The sequence below is a fragment of the Ylistrum balloti genome, unplaced genomic scaffold (assembly GCF_031769215.1).
Source record: "Ylistrum balloti isolate Yb309-2 unplaced genomic scaffold, AGI_CSIRO_Ybal_v1 Utg371182, whole genome shotgun sequence".
NCBI lineage: Eukaryota > Metazoa > Mollusca > Bivalvia > Pectinida > Pectinidae > Ylistrum > Ylistrum balloti.
Genome location: NW_026782644.1, coordinates 1 through 25,927, shown reverse-complemented (window position 1 = coordinate 25,927; position 25,927 = coordinate 1). Strand labels below are relative to the sequence as shown.

General features: G+C 34.4%; 1 protein-coding gene across 1 annotated transcript; it reads left to right on the top strand.

Annotated features, from left to right (window-relative positions):
• Positions 1–241: 241 nt before the first annotated feature.
• Positions 242–25,921, top strand: LOC132561235 (ral GTPase-activating protein subunit alpha-1-like; the record flags this gene model as incomplete). The annotated part of the gene is made up of 25 exons (XM_060225963.1): positions 242–368; positions 1,237–1,347; positions 1,556–1,605; positions 1,874–1,931; positions 3,258–3,301; positions 3,663–3,837; positions 4,067–4,188; positions 4,551–4,689; positions 5,009–5,147; positions 5,541–5,799; positions 6,426–6,497; positions 9,286–9,411; positions 10,924–11,157; positions 11,583–11,656; positions 12,065–12,176; positions 14,729–14,851; positions 15,278–15,398; positions 16,219–16,353; positions 16,885–17,058; positions 19,293–19,394; positions 22,679–22,807; positions 22,908–23,075; positions 24,101–24,285; positions 25,656–25,754; positions 25,851–25,921. Coding segments are annotated over exons 1-25 (3,149 nt in total), but the record flags the coding sequence as incomplete, so codon positions are not given.
• Positions 25,922–25,927: the final 6 nt, after the last annotated feature.

Below are 25,927 nucleotides of genomic sequence, written 5' to 3'. Positions count from 1 at the left end.
AATTTGTAGAACATGATCAATATCGTTCCTAGAATAAACGCCTTTTTTTGTTTCAGAATGTGGACATTTCACTGACGTAGGAACATGTTGATTTCATATCAAACCAGATAACACACGGTAAACGGAAATGACCATCAATAATTTCATCGCTACGCATGCGCAAGTAAACACAGCGCCATTTGTCAGAGGTTGTGCAGACGAAATGATTGGCATGACCAGACATTTCTTTAAAACAACATAAATGTCTTCGGCCCTGGCTATGTTTAGGAAAGCTCCTAGTCATGGTGACATTAGGAAATCAGCACAGAAAGTCTCTGACCCGAAAAAAGACACTCCGACACGACTGAAGCATCTTCGTCAGGTGCTCGGTAAGGTTGTTTTGGCTCCTGAAAGATGCATTTGCATCCCAAAAATGGGAGAAAATTTGGAGGAAATTAAAGAAAATCGATGTAGTTTTACGTTTTTCAAAACGAAACCAACGACATCTGTCGTTATCCGTGATTTTTATTATCTGATTGACTGACTTTAGAATAATGGGCGTTCCCAAACCAAAACACTTGTTGAACTTGAAGCTGGATGGCTGGAGTGCCACCTACCACACCACTTGATATCCAAAGATATGAGGGACAACCTCGTCTTCATTCCTCACTGAAGGTCGTATATATATGATACTATAGGAAATAAGTGATTGAAATGTCTTAACGTTGGTAATATATACATGTAAGAAGCAGTGATAAATTAATCAATGAAATATGAAAAATACCCGTCCATTTACAGTTGTAGAGACATTTTAATTATTTGCTTATTATAATGTCTGTTTAAAAGATACACTGTTACCATACAATTTCCATTGGTTTAAATAGTGCAACAACAGGACTGTATTCATCGCTTACCAATATCAGCAGTGGGAATGTTTGTCTTATTCACTTACGAAATGGGAATATATTTATATTGAAGTGTAACAGAAGAACATGTTCCTTTTCTGCAAGCTTGAGACTAACCCTCAATAAAAATTGAAGATTAAAACATCCTTGAGAATATAACTGTACCAAACATCTAAGTTGTCTCATAAAAGTCAACTGATCATTAGTGGTTTGTTGGTTTGTGGCTAAACTCAGCCCTGGTTTCAAGGTATTTTCTTGCTTGAAATAAAGTAACCAATTTAAAACATCTGACTATGATATGTATACTAGCCATTCTCATGTATGGATAAAACATTTTAAATTTGTTTTACAGAAAATTATGAAGTTCCCGATGCCAAGTCTTTCTTTGTAGCCAACTATTCCCATATTTACTTTATCTTCAACGATAACTTTGCCACAGTTGAAGCAGATTTAAAACAGAGAGGTCAGTACCATACACAAGTTGACACAAGTTAAAGAAATAAGGAAAAAAAGAAACACTAATGAATTTTAAGCTTTATAGAAAAAAGAAAGATTTGTATTGAGTATTTTTCATTTTTTGCAATTTTCAAATTGCTATGCTTACAACTAGACTTTTTTGTGATAGCTTTCATGGAATATCAATTTTACTATACATACCTTTCCTGTTTTAGCTAACAAGGCACATAGAGAAGAACTAGACAGCATTCTTCAAATATTTGAGGTTTGTTTCTGTATGTGTGTGTGTTTTTCTGTAAAAATAATTTCAAGGTAATTCTTATTCGATGGGGAAAAAGGTATTTTAATGATAGAAGTATTGAGAAATACCAAGTAATTTTGTTGTATATCCGTCTAACAAAAATACATTTTTTTTATATATATTTTAGAATACCGATGTGCATGAAAATTACGTAAACCTGATTTCAAAATAGAATAAGCATACATTTTTAGAAATAGAAATTATGCCATTTACCATAATTGTTACATTTCAGAAAATTCTACTGCTGTTGCCCGAGTTGGTTCATAAAAGATGGATGTTTCACAGTATAGGTAACACTTCCCTCTCGCCTTTTAATGGTATTGTAAGATCACATGAGATTTGAGCACAAAGTCTATGTCAAAGTTTAAATACTGTATGTGGTTTTATTGCCAATATCCTCTTTCTATAGATCAGTTAAAATCTGCTCAAATCTTAGTCCTGACTTGGAGAATCATTTGATTGTCTGTCAATAATTTGAGATTTTTATTATGAATATGCTGTTAGATCCATTAGCCTACCACTCTCAGATGGTGGGCGATTGAAATTGCCCTGTGTCTGTGGTCTGTTAGCTGTTGTCTGTCTGTCCATAAACAACTCTTGGTTTCTTCAAAAGGGGCTGGATGGATCTTTCTCAGATTCCACATGTAGGTTTCCCTTGGTCCATAGTTGTGGCTGTTATGGGACTGATCGGAAAAATAATATGAGTGTTAGGTGGCGATCATGTATTTTGATGAAGAATTATTGTTATTACATCTCAAGAGGAATGTTATAATTTCATATTAAGAGGAAAACAGAGGAAAGAAGATAAAAGAAGGGTAGAAATCTAACTTTATAGAACAAATGAAATCAAATGATGGTGGGTGCCCTATCCATGTTGAATCTCTTGTTCATTTTGTTGGGCTTGTATAGCTGGTCTTGAAAAAGTGACCCCCTGAGTCAAATTCAGTGGTATTTGTGAAGAAATATGTTGGCACATATAACCATTTCATTGTTTAATAAAAAAATTCTATTATTGTCTTTGTTATAAGCATCTTCGATATATGTAAGTTTTCTAGTCGATCTTGATGAATTGAAATTATGTTTGAACTGTATTATAATTATAGGTCACCTGACTTTTTGGTGAATACAAGAACAAGAGTAAATGTGAATCAATTTTGATGAAACTATGCAGCCATAAGGTTTTGAAAGAGTTTGACTATAATGTGATTTGTTGGTATTTAACAGAATTATGGCCTTTTACAGTTGTATTAGCATGGACCTTTTGAACAGGATAACTTGAGTAAATGTGAACAGATTTTGATGAAACTTGGTATTTATCCATACATCAGAGAGATCTCCGATGAGTTCAACAATGTGTTCGGTTGAGATTCGTTAGGTAACCGTTTATGTCAAAGGGTCTTTCATGGAAAAATTTGTGGAAGGTTTGCTTGCATAACCTTTTGCATTCTTCATTGTTAGAAAATGAAAACAAATTATGTTTGCAAATTATCAAAACTTTTATTATCATTAATTTGGTATTTTAACAGATATGAAAAAATGATGATTCAAATAACAATTTTGTCAAATTTATTTTTTACACCAAATGTTTGTTTTAAAAAAGGAAAGTTATTTTTCAGGTCGTATTATGAAAAAATTACTTCATCCAAGCAATGGTTTGAAGGTATGTAACATCAAGAGATTAGAGTTTGATATGTTTTATTGCTATTTTTGTACTTCTTTTCCTTACATTTAGGGCATTCCCTTGACTTTATAAACTAACTTTAAGGAAAATGACTACCATGACCATGACTAAGGTCTTTTTGGATTGATTTTACAATATAGCTGTAAGTTAAAGGTCTCTTGTTTTCTATAAAGAGTTGGGTTCTCATTTTATCACCCTTTGTATCCTTAAGTTGATTCATTACAGCTCAACTTACTCTAATATTTCTCATTGTCTGTTACTACAATATTCGTATCGTTATTAATCTTGGAACAAAAAATGTAGTATTCATGCTAAAATGAGTTAGTAATTTTTTTTTCAGACAAGAAAAGATGGTATGAGATTGTTTATAATATGGTATCAGATATTACAAGGGAATGCATCAGAGGAATGCCACCGTATTTTTCTACAGCTGGTGCCAGGTTTGGGTGACGGAGTTCAGCAAGAGCTGCTTAGCAGTAGTCGTAACAGCACCTCAGAACCCACTGACTGGCCAGGTTTGTTATTTGGGTCTGTTCTGCAGTAAATAACCAATAATTTTTCAGGAGTTTTATAATGACTTATTCAATTATTGATACTATTGAATTAAGTTTCATTAATAATGGAAAAAAGAACTTTTCATTTATATTGTTTACATAATGTGTTGATCTAAACAAATATTTTGAAGCAAAGAAAAGAACTTTTGTATTGGGACTGATTATGTTGATGACAATTATCACTGTTTAGACTGTGGTGGGTTGATAGCTGCTGGAGAAATCACACCAATCTTACCAGCTAGCGGAGAAAAGTTGCCTGATAATATCACCAAGCACTTCTTTGACTGTCTTCTTCATGACATGGTATCAGAGGTAATTGACTGAATATCCAAATACTGAATTGTCTCAGATACAGTGTTTATCCATTACTGTGTATAGGTTTGATAGTGTTCCTGTATCATTACTACCAGTGATGTGATTTTTACAGTGTTTTGGATTTACATACTGGTAAGTGTGTGAATGTATTAATACATACAAACTTTTAATCTGTACTTAATTGTAAATAAACACTCTGTCATAAAAAGACCCTTATTTTGGTATGTGCTTGCAGTTATCCATTAGTGTAAACAAGGTATATCTATTTGCAGTAGAATAACAAATAGGGTTTATAACTCCAGATGCTTTACTGAAATGTAAAGTTGGATTAAAATGGAAATCACATTAATATATTACAGATTTCTAAAGTGGTATGGCTTAATAAAGAGATGCAGGAGGCTAGTTTCATTTTCTTATTTGACAAATTTAAAACCACCTATCTGACATGGCTACTCCCTGACTTCGACAGAAGTAGCAGTATCTATGATCCGGTCTTGGGTAAGTTTGCAATAACAGAATATGTTACCATGGCGACGGAAACATTATAATTGGTGCAATGTAAACCTATGAAAGACTATTTATAATGATGGAGAATTTGATTTCTTTTTTTTTTATTTCTTTTTTTATGTCAAGATTTTTTTAGAAATTCATTACGTTAATTGCTTAAGATAGTTTAATACTCAAACTGCATTCACATATAAAAGTTTAGTAGGAATCTGAAAGTATTATTGTTCAGACTGTAATCTGAATGTACTCCATGTAAATTTAACAATTGTCCTAATTTGATAAAGTAATTGTAACATATTCCTTGTGTCAGAAATGCCAGAGAAACGTAAGATGCAGGACATGAAGAGTAAGGATCTACCAGTCAATGTTGCTGAATGTCGTTACTCCTATATCAAGTGGCTGGCATTATTCCTTGTTGTCTCCAATAAGCCTGAACAGCAGACTGATAAGTATGTCCTGCTTCTTTTTAAAATGCTATCCAATCATATATTTGCTTTATCTCTTTGTATGATTAAAATAGGATATATTAAATCCTCAAAGTTTGTATATCAAGTTGTATATGTGTATTCATATACAATGTTCAGATATCCATGGCATATGTATAATGAATGTATGAATAAATAAGACTGTATTATATACTTGATCAATGGCGGGTGAAACAAATTACAAAAGTTTTGCATTGTAATCTCTCCAAATCCAAATAAAGACGTAGACTTATTACATATTAACAATATATTTGTTGACTTCAATTTTAAAGATAGAATGTTTTGAGCTTATTGTTGAATGAAATATGTTTTAATTTGAAGTGTATTTGATTTGAATTTGTTGTTGTTCATGTACAGTGATGTTGGCTGTACTGTTGGGGAGTCTGTTGTGGCAGAAGATGATCAAAAGGACATGGTTGACCACAAAGTGACCACTGGCGAACACATGCCAGGCAGTAATGCAAGTACACTGTCGACAGTGTCACACAGTTCTGAACAAGACTCGGCCAACTCCAGTCTCTGTTATGAGGATGTTGATAATGACAACAGTATAGTGCGGACAGTTCTCTTTTCTACGCGGGAAAATGTCAACATTGTACACGAGTCATTTAGACAGGTTAGCATCCTAGTGTTTTCAGTTTAAGACATCTGGGTTAATTTTAAACCTATGTACATTTTGCTTGGAAAATTCAACTCAAAGCTTCAAAGTCGCACACATATGGAAAATTCCTTTATTACAATTAAAATGTTTCTTAACAAGATTGCATGAAAGTAAGATGGATGAAATATGTTTATTCTAACATGATAAAGAATAATTGTTTTGTAAATTCTTTCTCCAGTGGTGCTTTTTAATCTGCAAAAAATATGTGGAGCTGAATCATACATGTTGTTAGGCTGATCCAAACTTTGTGTTGTGAAACTAATCACGATATTTAATCATAATGATACATTTATCTTATTTAGCCCTATTCATGCTGAACTTTCTGTATATTGGTTTTCAAGCAATTTTTGTGGATGGCTAATGTATCACTGCACTGATTTACCAAAAAAGTGATATTGCACTTAAATTTGATTGCGCCAGATTAAGCGTGTTTACAGTAAGTGGGATTTAGTGTATAAGACATGTTAAGTAAAATTTTTGCAGTTTTACAAAATGTTCACCTCATTAGATAAATGAAGAATTTTTAGCAAGAAATACTTACTTCATACTGTGTAAATTGAGAATGTTTTCATTTTTTTAAGGCCTTGCTCTTTTCCTTTCAACATGCGAAAGCAATTAAGACTGTAATTGGTGTTTACAAGGACTGGTTTCAGGTAAGTGTTGGTTATGCTGTGTATCAAGGAATGCATCAGAACAGTGACAAACGTGTCAGTCTGTATGAAGTCTGGTTAACATTGCCTTCTATTTCATACTCCTTCTTGTAAAGATACAAGAGTGTCTTGTCTATACATTTCTGTTAACATTGAAGATTCAAAATCAGTATCAATATTTATTCTGGATATGAATCATCTTTAATAGAACCGCAAAAAAATGTGCCTTCAGATCTAGGAGTTTTACAATTTTTACTGAGTTTTTCTAGCTTTTAGTTTGAAAGTAAGATACATACCAATACGTTGGAAACATTTATGTTGATGAAACAGAAAATTTAGATCAATTATTGCATGAAATCATTATCATTGGGGCTCCGATGTCCGTTTATTGTAAGTATGTACTAGACATTTTCCTTAATCAACACTTCGGTAAAGCTCTCTTTAGAGGTAACAATTGCATATTGTGAACCAGACTTCATATGATATAGTTATATAATCTTTCCAGCCATCACTGAAAATAGCCTGTGAATCTTGCAGTATAAAATAAATTTAGTAGTTAGAGGAATGATTGAATGAAAAAATTTGTAACTAACGTAATTCAGTGAAATTGTTTCATAGAGAAATGACAAACAATATTCAAGATTTAATATCCTTGCAATTTTGTAAGAAAATTCTACCAGTACATTATTACAATGTAGCACAGAATAAAAGCATCATAGCATTTTTATAGAATAAAAGTTCCTATAACAGAACCAGTAGAAGATTTCAGTGTGATGTTTTGATGAATGCATGGTCACCTTCATCAGACAAATGATGAATGACCAGTGTGAAGCGTATTAACACTGATGTATGTAGTGTACAAGATGGCAAGGATCCACCATCTTTTTAAGTTGTACTAAATAGTAAGATGTCTTGTCTTCTTCTGTGACAATCATTTTATATCTGTCAAGCAAGGTTTGTATAATGCCCAACTAATTGTGTAAGGGGTAATGTGTTTGACATTTGAGATATTGGTCTATGTGCCTCTTTCTTCCATAGACCAATACTTTGGTAGTACTGTCATTGTTCTTTACTAGAAGAGATTAAGGAATGGCATAGTGCCATCTATTTCTTCTCACAGGTAAATTTGATGCTGTTGGTGGTATCTACGATATTGATATGCATAGTCAAATCTTTCTGTGACCTTTTCTTGACTATTTCCAATATTTTCCACTATGTCGTTAACATAGTGCTTCTGTAGACTAGGCTTGCATTCTATTGCAAGCTAAGCATAACATTTTTACCTGTCATTTTGGTTGTGGTTGAAGTGCAATAGTTGATTTACCGAAAGTCATTTTATCAGTCAAGAATTCCACATAAAGAATTGGAGCATGGTCAGCGTAATCAAACTTTCCTGTATTGCTTAGATGTTATTGTGAAAATTGTTTAAAATCCCTGATCTTTAAAGCCCATCCTCACCAGATAGTGAGCAGTACAGATGGCCCTCAGCCATGTTCTATGTTCTGTCCTCCCATTAATAAATCATCGTTGTTATCGCCAATTTTGAGGAGTACTGGTTGAATTGTTCAAAAGTTATATGTAGGTTTCCCTATGTACCTATTTGTGCATTGTCCATGTTCAGGACTAATAAAAAAAATAAAAGTGGCCACAGGGCAGCCAACTTGGATTTTGACACTTGCAGTTTGTTGTCTCTATTTCTTGAGAAGTACTGGATGGATTAATCTTGGGTTTCTCATTTCTTTATTCTGGGACTGATTAGAAAATCAAAATTGCAGACAGGCAGCCATCTTTGATTGTGACAGTAATAGTTTTTCATCACAGTTTATTTACACAAGATTGAATTCACTTCATGATTTCATACAAAATAGACAATCAATCTTTAATAATTGTTATTTGTTGAGAAATACAAACTAAATGGAAAGGAGGGAAAACATTTGAAATACATAGACCCTGTTAAGATCATACAATGATGGGAGCCAAGCTCCAACTGGGATTTCTTATTTCAATGGAAAATGTGATATTGACTAAGACATTCTTCTAAAAGGTTTACCTAGGTATCTATGATGTGGAAAGTACCACTAAATGTATACGTAGTGCAACTTTTAAATCAGTATATGTCAAAATTGCTACATCATTGAAAATGAATTACTGTATTAATAAATACAGTGTACTTTAAAATGGTGTGGGGTATTGTGATAAACTGTATTACTATCATGAATATTCCATGCTAATTTATCAGGATATGGAATCCACTGTATAAATAATACACAGAAAATGAATATTAATCTGGCATGTCTTGTAAGTAATAACAATGTCCTTTAACAAGCATATGTAGCTTTAACTAACACACAGTAGCATGTTATGACAACTGGACGTCACCCTGTAAAGTTCCCAATGTAGCATTTATTGTCAGTCAGTACCTATAAGCACCAGCAGCATGATTGAGAGTTCTATGGAAATTTCATTTTTTCAAATGGCATTTTGTTATGGTACCGTTATTTGTTTTGGACAAAACTTCTAGAAACAGCTTCATAAAATCTCATCAAGAAACAAAGAAAAAAAATTGCTGTATGAAGCAGAAATCTGAAACTTGTATGATACCTTTTCAATATTTTGATATCAAAAATATTGAATTTCTAAAATGAATATTTTGATATTGAAAGTCAAAATGAAAAAATTGATGTACCATTACAAAATAGGCATTGTGAACTTGTGAAGGCAGGCACAAGCTTGGACATAGCTCCCCTTAGTGCATGAGGCTGACTCGTCTTGCTCTTTATATTTACAACAGCATGCAGATCAAAAGCCTATCTTCATGCAGGAACCATGTGAGAACGGGACGGTGCCGAGTCAGCGAGACACGCCCGAATTTCATCACAGTCTCTCTGATATCATGGAGGAGGAAGGTTCATCTGATGTAGGTATCGAGCGCCAAGCAGGGCTGGACATGCACAAACTGACCAAGGTTTCCATCCACCAGTTTGCATTTAAAGTAGACAGTGGATTAGAATTTTAGTGGCTGTTTTCATCAGTCATGGTTGGAGCAGGTCACAAAACAAGAAACTGTATCTGAAATAGGATTATGGTATTGATAGAATAATTTATCCTAAACTATGGTTGTTGTTACACACAGATCACACACAGCTGCTCACATGTAGGTACATGCAGGTCACAAGCAGTTGGTCACATGTTTGTACACGTAGGTCACAAGCAGCTGGTCTCCTGTCAAAAGATTCAGGCATGTATTGTAGAAATTCATTACGATGTCTTTCATTTATCACTTTGTTTACTTCAAACATCTCAAGATCTGTTTTCACTTTTCATCTCACTGTGTTTCCTTACTGTCATTTGTCTTTCCTTAATACTTACTGCCAAATTTCTACATCCCAACATTTTCCTGGTTACTTAGTGACAGTATCACTTCAAGTATTCTTTGTTTTTCCAATATTTTTCTGTCTGGGGTCTCGCAAATAAAACTTGTTGTGAAGGTAGGTATATGTTCCAATGACTGTTTTATTGCTTATACACACACAGTATATATAAAACCTGGAGGTAAATGTTAGACAACTTGTTACACTGAGAGTCTCATGTTCCCAATAACTACATCCTGATAATTGATTGCATCATAGGGCTGAAAAGAGAGCAGCAGCTGAAAAAACTCTATCAGTGAAGGCAACTTTAGTTACAAAAGAAGGCATGGAAATCATAAAAGTTCAAATGTAATAAAGAAGGTTACAACAAATCAGTAATCTCAAATTTAAATCCTGAACAGGAAAAATAGATACATCCCATTGCTCTACCACTAAAGAAATTGGACTGTATTAGAGCAGATATTGACTGCTTATTTTTAAAAGTAGGTGATCAAGGTACCAAAAACAGCTGATATGTTTACCTGTTTTGTTAATGGATACTGTATGTAGAAATGAACTAATATGAATGCAGCAGCACTGGTTTGAGTTACTAAGAGTACCAGTCTCCTAATAGCATGTACATAGTTACTCAGTAACTTAACAGCATTGCTCAGATGTATTCTACATGTATGCAGTGTTATATATATGTATGATTGTTGATAAACCTGAGGTATATTTGGGATAAATTCTGATATGATCACACACTTAAAACTGATTAAGGACTTCAACTGATTAAAGTTGAATTTACTGATTTCACTTATCTGTGTTACAATTATTAGTGCATAATTGTCAGTATTTACTGAGACTGATTTCTTTCCAGATCATCTTTTAATTTTCGTTGATGAAGTTTATTAGTTTATATAAGAACTCTTGTTAATACAGTGCATGGTATTTTAGAGAAATGAAATTTTGTATCATTTTTCAAACAGATTGTTTTTCTGTGGTATGTCACACTATTCCATAAGATAGATCTCTTTTTAACATTTACTTACCAATCATTCTCTGTGGGATGGTTTCAGGAATCAGTCCCCTATACAGGGATTCGTCAGCTCATCACCCTGGATACTACACAGGACAAGTCCAAGATCCGGAATGCGTCCTATTTAGGGGCAATCCAGGATCTGGCAGATGGTGGTGACCACAGTCAGTATGATATCCGTGCTGGTATACAGAAGGTTTTGCAGGTGTTCATCACGAATGCTGCCAATATCTTCTTGTTACAGACTGATGATGAAAACATGCTTACAGAACAGGTACAATATGGCACCATCAAACTTTTCATGATATCTCTAATTTGAATTGATTGATTGATTCTCAATATTACATAATCATTAATAGTCATCTTACTAATATACTCCATAGTAAAACTAGGGAGGATGCAGAATTATCAAACCTTGATGAGTGGATGACAGAGGGTCCTGACTTGCGTTTCTGTACAAATAACACTGTGTGGCTGTATCTCTCCTTACATACTTGTGATTCTAGAGCCTATCAAAGGACCTTACTGTCAAAATGTCATGTGATGATACACTGAAACAGTTATGTTGATATATTGATACGTGACACAATCATTCACACAGTTGAGCCCCTACTGATCTGTCAGTGATTCAGTTTAATTAAGGAGAATATTTGAAATCTTTGTCTTTTGTTTGACTTTGTTGTATGCATTTTGTTTCAGGTGGATCTCTGTAAGAGGGTTTTAAATATCTACAGGTTTTTGGTTATGAATATTAAAATGGAACAGAAAACCTGGTATGTATAAATGAAAGCTTCAGAAATGTCTTTAGATATTGGTTAATTTTCTGTTAAACTGGTAAATATGGAATTAATGTATTACCAATATGTACAATTATGTTTTTAAAATTCAGTGTGCAAAGGGCATTTGTAGCAAGTGCTGAGTAGAATTTCCTTCTAGCTTATTTTTGTTTCATTACCATTTTAAAGATCAAAGCAATGAATTAATGTTAGTTTCTAAAAGTATTTCTATGCTTGTATGTTTAAAAAAGTATTGTCTCAAGATAAAGTCATGACCATCATTGTATTAAAGCATTTCACTACAGGCAGTATGCAGGTCTTTCTGGTCACTACACTGCCAGTGTCCAGGTTGATATAGATACAAAAGTGATCCCGGAGACAATAACTAGATTTTATCATTACCAGGGAGAAGATGCTACAGGTGTTACTATGTGTCACATCAGGTGTACTACACCAAATTCCCATTGACATGAAATGGAAATTTCTTGGTGGTCGCATGGCACAGATTATATTTCAGGTAAAATCTTGTTGTAGCAAGCTTACGGTTTATATCCTAAAGAACATTTTTTACTGTTGTCAGTGCATGCTCTTTTGGTTGATCACTAGAAACTATGATTGATATGGTAACGTTAGCACTGATTTGACTCCAAATTCTACACTTAAAGGCGTAATTTCTCTATTATTTTATTTGTATACTGACTGACTTCTAACTTTAATTTCTGTAAAATTCTCCATTGGAAATGCAGATATATGAGTTGAGAGTATTTTCTTCATATAGACAATCTAGAAAAACTAATGTTTTTGTTCTTATATTAGACAAAAAAAGGAGGGAAGTAGGAAAATATTATTGAATAATGAAGGTTATTTATTTCAACAATCAACAGTAACGGTTTTAGGTATGGTGATGGTATTTTAAGTACGTGTATCAAGTGAAACCTGTACTTATGCCTTTCTCACCTATATAAATGTTGGTTTTGCCTCATCACTTGCTGAAGGTAACTAAGTGATGGCCGAGGGACCAAACAATGTATAATTATTGTTTTAAAGCATTTTTTCGGGTTGGTAATGTCAATAGAATAGTAATTCTTAAAGCTCAACCTGCAGAAGATTTAATTTGTTATGTTTTGATTACTTCAATGTCACATATTCTATAAAATTAATCTGTCATAACTACCAAGGGCAGAGAGACCATACAACACAAAGCTAATCTGTCTTACCTACTGATGGCAGAGAGACTGAAAATACACAGCTAACCTATCCTAGCTACTGATGGCAGAGAGACCATACAGCTACACAGCTAATCTGTTATAACTACTGATGGTGGAGAAACCAAACAGCTACACAGCTATTCTATCCTAGCTACTGATAGCTGAGAGATCATACAATACACTGCTTATCTATCCTAGCTACTAATTGTGGAGAGACCAGACAGCTACACAGCTAATCTGTCCTGGCTACTGATGGCTGAGAGACCATACTCTACACAACTAGCCTATCCTAGCTACTGATGGTGGAGAGCCCATACGCTACACAACTAACCTATCCTAGCTACTGATGGTGGAGAGCCCATACAGCTACACAGCTAATCTGTTTTAGCTACTGATGGTGGAGAGACCATACAGCTACACAACTAATCTGTTTTAGCTACTGATGGTGGAGAAACCAAACAGCTACACAGCTATTCTATCCTAGCTACTGATGGCTGAGAGATCATACAATACACAGCTTATCTATCCTAGCTATTTATTGTGGAGAGACCATACAGCTACACAGCTAATCTGTCCTGGCTACTGATGGCTGAGAGACCATACTCTACACAACTAGCCTATCCTAGCTACTGATGGTGGAGAGACCATACAGCTACACAGCTAATCTGTCCTGGCTACTGATGGCTGAGAGACCATACTCTACACAACTAGCCTATCCTAGCTACTGATGGTGGAGAGCCCATACGCTACACAACTAACCTATCCTAGCTGCTGATGATGGAGAGCCCATACAGCTACACAGCTAATCTGTTTTAGCTACTGATGGTGGAGAGACCATACAGCTACACAACTAATCTGTTTTAGCTACTGATGGTGGAGAAACCATACAACTACACAACTAATCTATCATAGCTACTGATGGCTGAGTAACCATACAATACACAACTAATTTGTCCCAATACTGATGGTCAAAGGACCATACAATCTACAGCTGGTGTATCATAGCTACTGATGACGAGACTGTAGTAAAACTGACTATGAAATCTATAGATGATTACCGTAAATACCCATGTGATGTGTGCTTCTACGTACTTTTCTTAAGTACTTTTTTTTTTATTAAAATTTCTGAAAATTTGCCTCTACTTTAATAATTTGCGCATCTAAAATTCAGTAAAAAGCTCTCTCATGGTGCTAAGAATTTGGTCAGAGTATATTCAGCTCACATGTCAAACCAAAGATCAGTGCAAAGCTTGAAAGTATTCTTTCAAAAATTAATTTTCATCTCAATTCTTCACCTTTGATTACCTTGTTCTCTTGAATTACTGGTACAATACTGTGAAAGCAGGGAAAAAAATCTGCTTAATTTAAGCACTTCTTGTTTGTTTATTCACTTCCATTTAACATTAGACATTTCACTCACCTTACACTCACCTATTCAATCAACCTAGATTTACCATATTTTTCATTGTTCCAAACAGGCCTCTCTCTCTGTTTGGTAGTTTCCTGTCTTGCTTGTTACTATCACATGTTTGAATAATTTGTCATGATTTTGATGATGTTGACTCGGATAGTACACATTGATTTATACTGTAATTATTTCATTTGTTATTGTTTCTCTTGTGTCAGTTTTGCGTACTGATTAACAAAACAGTCAATGTTGGCGAAATCACAGAATCTTCAATCTTTCTTTCAAAAAGAAAACTTGAAAATCCTGTAGCTACATTATGTACACACTTTCCTTTACTTTGAACCTTTCATTTCTCAAGAAAAACTGCACATATGCATGTTATTTCAGTAGTTTGCTTATTCATGGACTTCTTTACTTTAAAGGTCTTCATATAGATTTTTTTTTGTATTACAGACGTTGATCGTCACTTGGATCAAAGCGAATCTCAATGTGTTTGTATCAACGGAGCTATGGGACGAGTTTCTCCAGGTGTTGTCTTCCCTGACTTCCTGGCCGGAGCTTATCCAGGAATGGGCGGTCAGTACAATATAATGTCTGTGATAATATAAAATGGACATTGTTTTTGAGTGAAAAAAAAAGAAAGAGAAAAAATAAATAAAAAGAAAAATATGAAGAAAGACTACGTTTTATAACCAATTGAAAAAAATGAATAAGTTTGAATATGAGTTAGTACATACTTGTATAAATATATATTTTGTTGAACATTCCTTTGATAACAATAAAAATGTTTATGGAGATCAAAACAAAATGGGGGAGAAATTATTGCTATTGTGTAATGAATTCATTGGGTGTGACTAAAAGCATGTTGTAGGATTAAATCTCAACATCAGGTTAAGAAAAAAAAAAGGAAAAAAGAGAAAAAAAAAGGAAAGAAACTCGTATGTAGATGTATAATGTTGATCTTCACAAATTAATTTAAATCTTTTCTAAATTTACCTTTAGAAAACTATGGCAATACTGACCCGAGTACTGGCACGTCAAGTGTACAACCTTGATCTCCATGACCTGCCTCTACAGAGGCTCAGTGAGCAGAAAGCCAAGAGGAAGAGGGGCCGAAGTCAAGGTAGGTCAGAGTCTCGAAATAATGGGGTATGAGAGTACTGAAGCAGTGCATGTATAGAATTTGGTTTTGGTGAGGGTTAGGGGCAGCAAATCTTTTGTTCACTTTTCAAGAGGATGTACTTTGTAAAAAACATACGTATTGATAGGCTCTTACATGCCTTTTTATTTGAATAGAAACAAAGAATTTCTGACCCTGGAAAGTTTACTGTATATTAATAGTTGTATATGCCTGAGTGTCTAGGCAGATTGACCTTTGTGTGAATTTGTGACCCTGGAAGGAACCTGAAGCTCATGAAATGGCCATAGAATCAATTAAAACCACAAAGTTGTGTATAAACAAAAATTATAATTTATTTATACTAATCATAACTTACATTTGCACAGCAGAAAGTATAAATATGAACTTTAGCAAGAGATGATATTTGAGAAAACGTGTAGGTTTCCATTTACTCTTACCATTTCATACAAACTTGAGGTGAGAGGGTATTAATATTGTGTGCGATGCCTTGTTAGTGTCACAATGAACAACCGAGGTGTCAAATATGGACACTTGTATATGGTTATAGCTTACGGAAAATCAATTCTGACGGAAAAAAATATTATAATAACCACTATTTCATAATGAACTTTATCATAATAGAAAATTTTCTTTACTTAGTTTATATAGGGAATATTTGTTACATTGAAAAAATGTCATAATAAGTGAAATGTCATGATATCTGATATAACAATAAATGGGATCCACTGTATAGCTTATAGTCTTATGCCTTGTTTGTTGCTGTGCCGTCTGTGATGATGGAATCCTGTACCTTATCTTACAGATATTCCCAAGACAAAGAACACAGATAAAAGTTTCTCTAAGAGCTGGAGTAAGAATGAGCCACAGGGAGCAACTGTGGATAAGTCATCTTCTGTTACTCTTGGTGGATTTGAGCGTGGCAAATATAAGAGTGATGGTAAGTATCTTATGTTAATATTGGTGGATTCGAGCATGGCGAATATAAGAGTGATGGTAAGTATCAGGGATGGGGATGGTTCAGAGGATCACATTGCCATATTGGACCAGTTAATCTATAACCTTACCTTTGTGTTGAAGAGACAGACTATAGGAAATTACATAATTAAAATTTTTACTGTAGCTACATTTCACTTCATACTATAAGGTCACTATACAGGAAGAAATAACATATAGATTATAAAAGTAGCGGTATATCTCAGTGGGGCATACATTTTGTGGTGTTTTAACAAAATAGAATATCATGGGCACTTGATTTTGTTGATAAATAGTCTCACAAAAATCTATCAACAACTGATATTGAATTCTTAAATGATTTATCAATTTATGGTAGGCATTTATCAAGAGTACTGTCAACCCAATCCCTCCTCCCCTTGTAAAAATTGATAATTTTACAGAAATAGAAATATCGAACCATCTGCCACTCAAGAGAATAAAAAGTTGTTATAACAGAGTATAATTGATACTTTAGGAGCAGGTGGAGGACGTGCACGCCCTGATCTGAGCAAACAGCGGTCATTGAGTGGAGAACCATCACCCTCTCATTCCCGTACTCCCTCTAACGCATCTGATACAGTGCTTTATACACGTAGCAGTAGTGATGGCAACCTTGCTGAAGCCAGTGAACTTGTGGAGCGACTCAAAGGTAAGAGGGGAGGGGATAGATAGAAATCAAGATATTAAGGAAGATAGAATCATGTAATTTATTAATGGGAGGACATGATATTTGTTTTGATAAAATTTGTATTAAACTTCTGTAATTAATAATAATTCACTAAACTTTCTTTTATGATTCTGTGATTACTGATATCATATCCTGATATAATGCTGATGCACCATACTTTTGTGATGGAGATTTATGAAATATAACACAAAACCTAAATCCTTCTAACACTGATGGCAGGAATCAAATTTTAAAAGTATCGTAATCATAGAAAATGTTAATGTGTATACTAACTCAGAGTGACTTCTTGTATACTGGCAGTGTAAAGGAGCTTTAATCTACTGAATTATGTGGTCAGAACTTCACTTTCTGTTTTGAGATTGATCAGAATTACTAAATGATGCTGAATATCAGTTCAGTTGAAAATTGTAATAATAAAATATATTTTCATCTTTATTTCATGTTCATCCTTTCTATTAATCATGAAATCATGAATTTCTCTTTTGCTTTTAGGCAAACATATCACCTTCTTCGAGTTAATCTTGCTATTTCCTTAAGATCATCTTTGAATGTTTAAGATCTTCTGTATGTTTATGGTGCCTACTGTCGTGAATTTTCAATCATCCTTGCTAGAGGTGAAAGGGGTTGATTTCAGATTTTAAGATTTCAGCATTAAGGGAGAGAAATGTGATGCTGTATCTGTTTGAGTTGCTTGCTAATGAACTTCCAAACCATAATAACCTGCCTTGTTTTGGTAGCTTAGTATTTAAGTTGATTTACTGTTGTTGTGAAATATCAACTAAAGCCCAATTTCATAATCATCTGTAACTCAAGGGATGACATTTTGCAAATATTACACGAATAAATTACGAACTTTAATTTGTTAAAAATAATTAAGACACTTTTGAACGAAATTGAGAGAAGACACTCCACTGAAATATTTTAAAACATTGATTGATTTTGGTGTCATGTTGTCTTCTATGGAGGTCAATCTCAACTACATGGTAGGATATTCAAACCAAGTGTCAGATTTCAGTGATGATTTTGAAATTTGGTTAACCAATGAGGATAGTAGTATATGTTGGTATGTTGTATTCTAAGTGATGGCTTAGCTTATGTGTACATATCGTGTATGCATATCTCTGATTCTGTTGTTGGCATTAGGAATGAAATGTATTTGAGTTCTGAGTATATATATTAAGAAACAGCTTAATGGAAGAAAATTAAAAACAAAGCAAAGATATTCAGCTCAGTGTGTGATTTAATGTTTATTTCAGAACACACAATATTTTAACACTAATATTGATTTGATACAGTTAACAATAAAAAAAAAATGATGTGATTTAAGTACCGGGTAATATTAAATCAAACTGAAGGCACAATTCCAACTTCTTTTCTTGTTAGTTTGATGTTGTTCAAAAGCAGTCTCTTATTTAGGTGTTTTGTTTTAATGTGATGAGTTGTACTGAAGGATATGATCCCATATGATAAGGTCTATTGTGAAACATTTTGACTGTTAAAAAAAAGTATGTGGACATAAAAAATATTTTATAGAAATATTTCATGTAAGGAAATATTTTTCTTTAGCATTTAGATGTAGAGTGGTAAAATGGTTCCTATGCCTTTGAGTATTGTACTAGAATGTTGTCAATAAATCCAGTGTGTAGAAATCTGAAATCAGCAAGCATCTTGATTTAGAGATTTAGAGGTATTTAGAAATAAATTATTCTGTGTGTGTGTCCCATATCTTTATCACAGTCAAAAAAGATCCCTTTGGCAAGCATTTAATAAAGCCAGCTTTGATGATTTTCAGAGCTAAATATTTTGCCAATGTTCTTAAGAATCTCGATAAAGCAAACATACTTTGGTATCAGAAAAGTGTTCTTGCTACATTTAAATGTGAACAACATGTCATATCCAGGATAAGATTTTTTTATGTTGCTACCTTAATTAATCTGATGTCAAGAATTGGAGTACATATATATCCAGAACAACTCTGGCAGTCACACACAAAATAGATTCAATCAAATTATAACCAAAATTGATGTCATTTCCCAAAAGGTTCAGAATTAAACGTGTGATGACACATTCTACTATCTGATCAGTGCAGTGCATACTTGAGTAGATGATGATTAAAATCAGCCCGATTGGCAAGCATCATGGTAAAACAAGTGATTGTGCTCATGCTCTAATTTGAGTTTTGTTTTACATAACAGGTTTTGATATAGATAGTGTTGCTAACAAGAAAGGGCTGGATGGCTACCCAGCATGTAACATAACCATATCAGTATCTGCCTATAAGATATCTGATAGCGTAGGTATGTACCGGTGTCCAGTCTGCACTAGCTACTCTTCATTCTGGGCTGGCTAACTGTTTTTGGCAACTTATACATCTTTTATATATATCTTTATGTTCCCCTTTCATTACTATGGTTTGCTTTATAGCGGCAGTAAGCTTCAACATCGTAGACGCTAATTCCTTCTTTACTACTAGTACGTATATTTTGTTTGTTGTGTGTCCCGTCAACAGAAAGCTAGAACTGCATGACTAACGTTTTCCCCAGATAATCAAGTGTTGAAGTAGTGTGCCATTGTTTTTTAACACTGTTTTCTTTCCAATGTTTGTTGTGTTTTGAAAAATACCATGTACATTTCCTATTTATTCTGCAATAAGCTGGGGGTGAGTGGGGGTTTCTTAAACATTGCATATACCTGAAATTTAGGGGATAAGAATATTACAGTAAAATGGTACAGTACTTCCTGTGGAATGCGTGGATGAAGGGCTATCCAAGTTTGTTCAATGTCACATGGTTCAAATGTCTTGAAAAACCTCTGTTCAAAACCCCAAAAATCAAGGGTATTGGAATTGAGAATATGAGGTTGGAATGAAGGGCTGTAAGGTCTGTTCAAATGAACTACCTCAACCTACTTTGAAAGTCGCAGGGGTCAAATGTGTTTAAGTCTTTAAACAATTTCTTGTCAATAAATAATAGGTCAAGGGTACTGATTGGAGCTGCAGCATGCCATCCACACTCCAGGGGTTATGCTCACATGTGCCTTTTGTACCCCTTGAACATTTCATGGCAAAATTAAAGGCATAAGTGAAATAATTTGATTGGTCTAGAGCAGATTTCATAAGAAAAAATCTGACCAGTCACAGACTGATATGATCCTTTGAGAATTACAAAGGAGTGACACCCAATTTCAACACCAGCACATCATACCTTATGTGACTTTCATTGAGATTCATTTGTTGTGCATCAAAGGATCAAACTAGAATTCCCTGTCTTATGCATAAGGTGTCACAAATGGAACCTTCAATTTTGTCATGAAATGTTTAGGGTCACAGAGAACAACAGTGAGTGTAACCTCTAGAGTATTGAGGATGGCAGCATGAAGAAATGAAGGGCTAAAAGTTTGTTCAAATGACTGACCTTGACCCACTTTCAAGGTCATAGGGATCAAATAAATTGATAGCTTCAAATTTCTTTTGAATAAACAGTAGTCTTTGTGATATGGTATTTGTTTAATAACATGCTTGTGAAAAGGATTTTCAGCTTTGTAAAAAAAAAACTTGTTTCAAATTGTCACAGAAGGTAGTGATTCAGGCCCATTAGGACTCATATTTGAAAGTGTTAAAGTGACTCTGGAGACTGGAATTTCTTATCACAGACAAATGTGAAACACATGTAAGAAATAGGAAATATTACACACCGTGGAAAGGAAAAGCCTGCTCTTGAGTGTTACAATATTGCTTCCTGTCCAAAGAAGTTGACAGGAAGTTGAGTCTGTCTCAATGTCCTTGATCAAAATCTAGACTCACCATCACAGTAGCTTGTTGTAAAACAAGACGTTTCATGGTCGAGTGAACAATGTCACCTTTAAAAGCCTTTGATGGATATTTTTGTCTTTGTATATGGACATGTTTACTAAATGAGGATATAGTTTATTGTTTACCATTGTGTAAAGCCGGATAGATTCATTTCTCACAGACAAATAGTCCAGGATCAGATTCCATGTTTATCTGCATGAGTTCAGGCAATAAATGCAGTATTAAAAGTTACATATGTACTCCCTCTGGAAGTTATGTAAAGTGGTAACCTGTCTACAGTCAGAAGAAACCATTGTCTATCAGAGTGCACTGATTCATTTTGACAAACATATCCTTGAGAGAATGTGGAGCCTTAATACAAGTTTTTAATGATTCAACATGTGGCGAAAAATAATAAGGAAATTGAAAAAATTGCCATCAGGTACCTGTCACTTTAAAAGTTGACTGTTATTCTAATATATAACTTTATGCTGAACTGTTTAGATATGTACTTGTTTTGAAGTTTTCACCAACTGCCCTCTGTGGCATGGGTATGTCTTCACCAACTGCCTTCTGTGGCATGGGTATCATTATCATGGTAAAGATTAGTCACATTTGTATTTGCTTATATGTTCAAAATATGAATAAATTTTGAGAAGGTGAACTTCATTAAATACAGAAACTTATGAATGAATACACTTTATGCTTTATTCTCTGTAGTCATTGTTTATTAACCATGAGTGTGAACAGGCACTGATTACCAGGATTACAATTTTTATCAGGAGAAAACAACAAAAGAAAAAAGAGAAAAATATTTTTTTTCTGGATTTCTTGAAATACTTGATATTGACAATGCTTTGTATGCAGTATAGTTTTGTTTTACCTGACTCACACTTATGTGTCTTAAGACGATAGAAGATAGTAAGGTTCAGTGACCCATTTAACATATTTATTGCCTATTCCACATTTTCTATGTTTGTGGTAGTTTGTGATTCTGAGGAAACTAAGAAACAAACTGGTCTGTGCTGATGTGGTTGTGCCCTTAGAAAGTCACTTTGATTGCTCAGAATGCGTGGTGGTGGGCCTCCCATATGTATTTCAGTGGGTTAGCCACCAGATACAACAAGAAATTATCTAAGAATGCTATTTTATGATAAACCTAGCAAACCAACATACCAGAATATCACTTCCATTTTATCTCACTAATGTTCAGTAAAATTACTGTGTATCATAAGCAGAACCTGTTCTTCCTCTCCCAAAATATAGCTGAAACTGATTTATATAAAACTACATACGCATTGCATTTTGTGTTGGGAACTTATTAACCATGATTTTATATTTCATTGTATGCTATGTATGTTGTATACTAACTTGTATGTAAAATGTTTTAATGTTGATTGTTCAGCATGGCGGTTTTATTTAGTAAAAAGAGTTTTGGTCTTTTTTTTCTCCCCATGTTTATTTTACAAGTAACTTTTAATGAATAAATGAGATTAAGTTGACTGATGTTGTCTAATATGTTAACAGAACTGCTAGCTTGTTTTTATGTTAACATTTGCTCCAGCATGAATGTGATTGAAAGGAAATAATGATCATCCTAACTGCAATTCATCTACATATTGTAGTATCATTTGATATTGTATGAACCATGATTCTCACTAGTGAACGTTCTTAGAATATTGTACAGGTAATATGTAGTATATTTATAGTTTTTTTTTTTTTTTTTTTACTTTTTATTCAAAGTAAAATTTTTATGTCTTAATTAGTTGAACCATATTTACACTATTCCAGGGGCTGCCACACCAGAGGATCAGGAGGTTGCAGAGATCACTTTAGCCTCTAGTCTGCCCAGTGCCCATGACATGGAATATAATGTAGAAAGTGCAAGTCTGGATAGATCTGATGACACAGCATTCAGATGTAAGTACATATGTATATGGGATAAATATTATATTATATAGATAAACAGGTGTTTGTGAAATGTACATAGACCTTTGATTTCTTCTGATGTTTGTTTCAGTTTCTCGAACACCATCTCCATTGTCTCTTCACTCCAAGTCACGATCACCCTCCCCCTGTAGTGAGCTTACTGTGGAAGGGGTCAACAATCACAAAGACTGCCCCACCCCTGACCGCGACAGTCTCCACATAGAAATAGTGGCCACCGAGGAAATCCCTATAGGCAAAGGTAAGGATTGCCCCACTCACGACAGCAGCAGTCTCCACATAGAAATAGCATCCTCCAAGGAAATACCTACGGTCAAAAGTAAGGATTGCCCCACTCACAACTTGTAGTGGCCTTCGAGGAAATCTCTATTGCTAAAGTAGCGACATATCCAACCCTGACTTCATCGAGAAGAATGCAACAGAATTTGTAATATTGACTTACAATTGTCAGTATGTCTATCCTTTAATCTGTAGCTTCAATGTTAAATCTTTTACATATATAATAATATACCAGATTTATCAACCTTAAAACCGAGGGTTCCAACATGTTACATCTTACCCAGTGGAATGGACTTTTTACAAAATATTCAAAAAGCATTGGTCTGTAGTTTTACTGAACTACAATATATGAATGAGCTTCATTGCCAGCTGGAATGGGCTTATTACTGGATAATTGCGGGATTGAACTGTAATTTTCAGAGTGGCTTATTGGTTTCCATGCAAAACCTTTTCTGAAAGTGGTGCGTGGTACTAATCAAAGTCGATGTGAAAGTGAAGGTTACCTCATCCTAGATGGAGTTATTTGTTGATGCCATTTAAAAAACTTTTTTGGCATTCCAAAGTCAGATTCATAAGAAGTTTTGTTGGCTAGTGTGTATCACTGTCTCTTTGAAATAGATTAAATTAATGTTGAAGTAATATACATCATTTTACTTCAATTTTAAAGAAAAGAGATTTATATTTAAACTTATATACATATGTATACTAACACATCATATTTTGTAGTCCTAGGAGTAGATCAAGTTGATTTGATACTGGTACAAATTCTTTATCTCATTCTCATTGTCCTAAAGTCATTAAAACATTGATTGTAAATTCAGGGAATCTATCTGCTAACATTTTAACCTTTGAATATTTTTGGGGGATTTTTTTTTTTGTTGTAAATCATTATCTTAAGTTAGATAGACATAAATTATCATTATTACAAATGTACACTTAAGTGAATGAATAATAGTATGTCTTTTTTGTCATGTCTGGTATGTGTAGAGTCAATGGAGGATATGAAGAGTGTACTGGCAGGTGGGGCTGTGATTGGGTGGACGCCAGATGTGGCTGTTGTCATGTGGAGGAGGATGCTGGGATCCCTGGGCAACATAAACCAGATAGAGGATGGTGAAAACCATGCCATTGTCTATGAGGAGCTCAGCTTCTTACTGGAAACTCTATATAAGGTACAGAGTTTGCCTTCAGGAGGAAATATCAATACTGGGAAGCTGATGCTTTGTAGCTTCTGTTTTATAAAGTTGTTCATATCTTCAACATCTGGAAACTCAGGATGCCTAATCAAAGACAATGTGTATGACAATATAATCAGCCATGCTGATGCTTAATGGACATTTTTAAAGATGATGCAAAAAGTGATACTGTTTTTTGTCTTTTGAATGTATTTCACTACCATTATCTGGATATTTATCATTTTTAATGATGAATTTTACATACCGTAAAAACCCATGTAATGTCCGCACTTTTTTTCACCGAAAATCAATCCAAAAAAGGGGGTGCGGACATTACAGAGATATAGAGGAAATGACACTTTTTTCCTTCCGACAATTCATATCATATCTCCTTGAATTGTGTTCTTAAAAGCCAAGCATACCTGATATTATCGTTCTATGGTTTTTTCTATGATGTTTCCTCAACCAAACATGATTATTTATGATTATTTATTATAGTTTCCATGGTTAATTCCTTCCAATTTCTCGTTACAGGTTCGTATTGTGTCGTCCTTCGTAATAGGAAGCCATTTTGTTTGACTTTGTCACATGAATAAAGTTAGAGTTATTCCCCTTTCCCCATTGAAAAAGCATACCCATGAGCATATACAAAATAACAATAAATAACATGTACAAGAATATTACATAAAATAAATAATCAGACGTTTTATTGATTATGGATTGTTTATCAGAAAGTCTTAATACATAGCAGGCCGGTTTAATAGCGTTTCTCGAAACCCCAGAAGTCGTCGTCGTCACTGTGGAAGAACTCCTCGGCGTTGAAGTTGTCTTCCTCTGTCTGGTCGTTGTAATAAATGGCGTTCTCGTCGTCTGATGGTGTGTCAAGGGTCAGTGGCGCCGTGGGTCATGGGCGGGTCATGTTACTGTAATAATTGGCTAATCACACGCTGTCATTTCGAGGTGAGGAGACGACCCAAGCTGTTTATAACACTGCTGGGCTAACCCTTAGAAATGAGGACTTGTCATACTGGTAAGCTTACTGTACCATTATGGAGAATAACTGTTGTTATAAACAATTAAGTGAATTCTTGAATGGTACCTGTAAGTTATACACAATGCGACATGCTCTCGGCCATTACGACATTAGCGTACGTGAAATGAAATCGGCAGCTTCAATTTGCATTTTTTACCCGCGGACATTACATGGAAGGTGGGTTTTTTCCCCAGATTTTTGTGTCAAAAAAGGGGTGCGGACATTACACAGATGCGGACATTACGTGGGTTTTTACGGTATCTTAAATCTTTGGTCCCTTACTTGATGATGAAAGCCATTCCAAAAGTGCATTTTTGCAAGGATTGTCTTTCAGATGCGGGATAACCTTGGAGTAACAGTGGACAATATGAACTCCCCATCTCCACCAGAACTTCTCCCACCTATACATCTGTATGCACCCTGGCTGTTTGAGGTAAATCAGTTTTCCTGAGACCAGTTTTTTAGTCTTGAATTTTAAGCTCCAAAGAACTGTAATTATATAGTGATATATACTTTTTTGTTTATCTAGTGTCTGACCCTGTCCAACAAGTACAAACGTGGCAAGTTGTTGGCATACCAGCTCATGTGTCAGATGGTGGTGCAGCG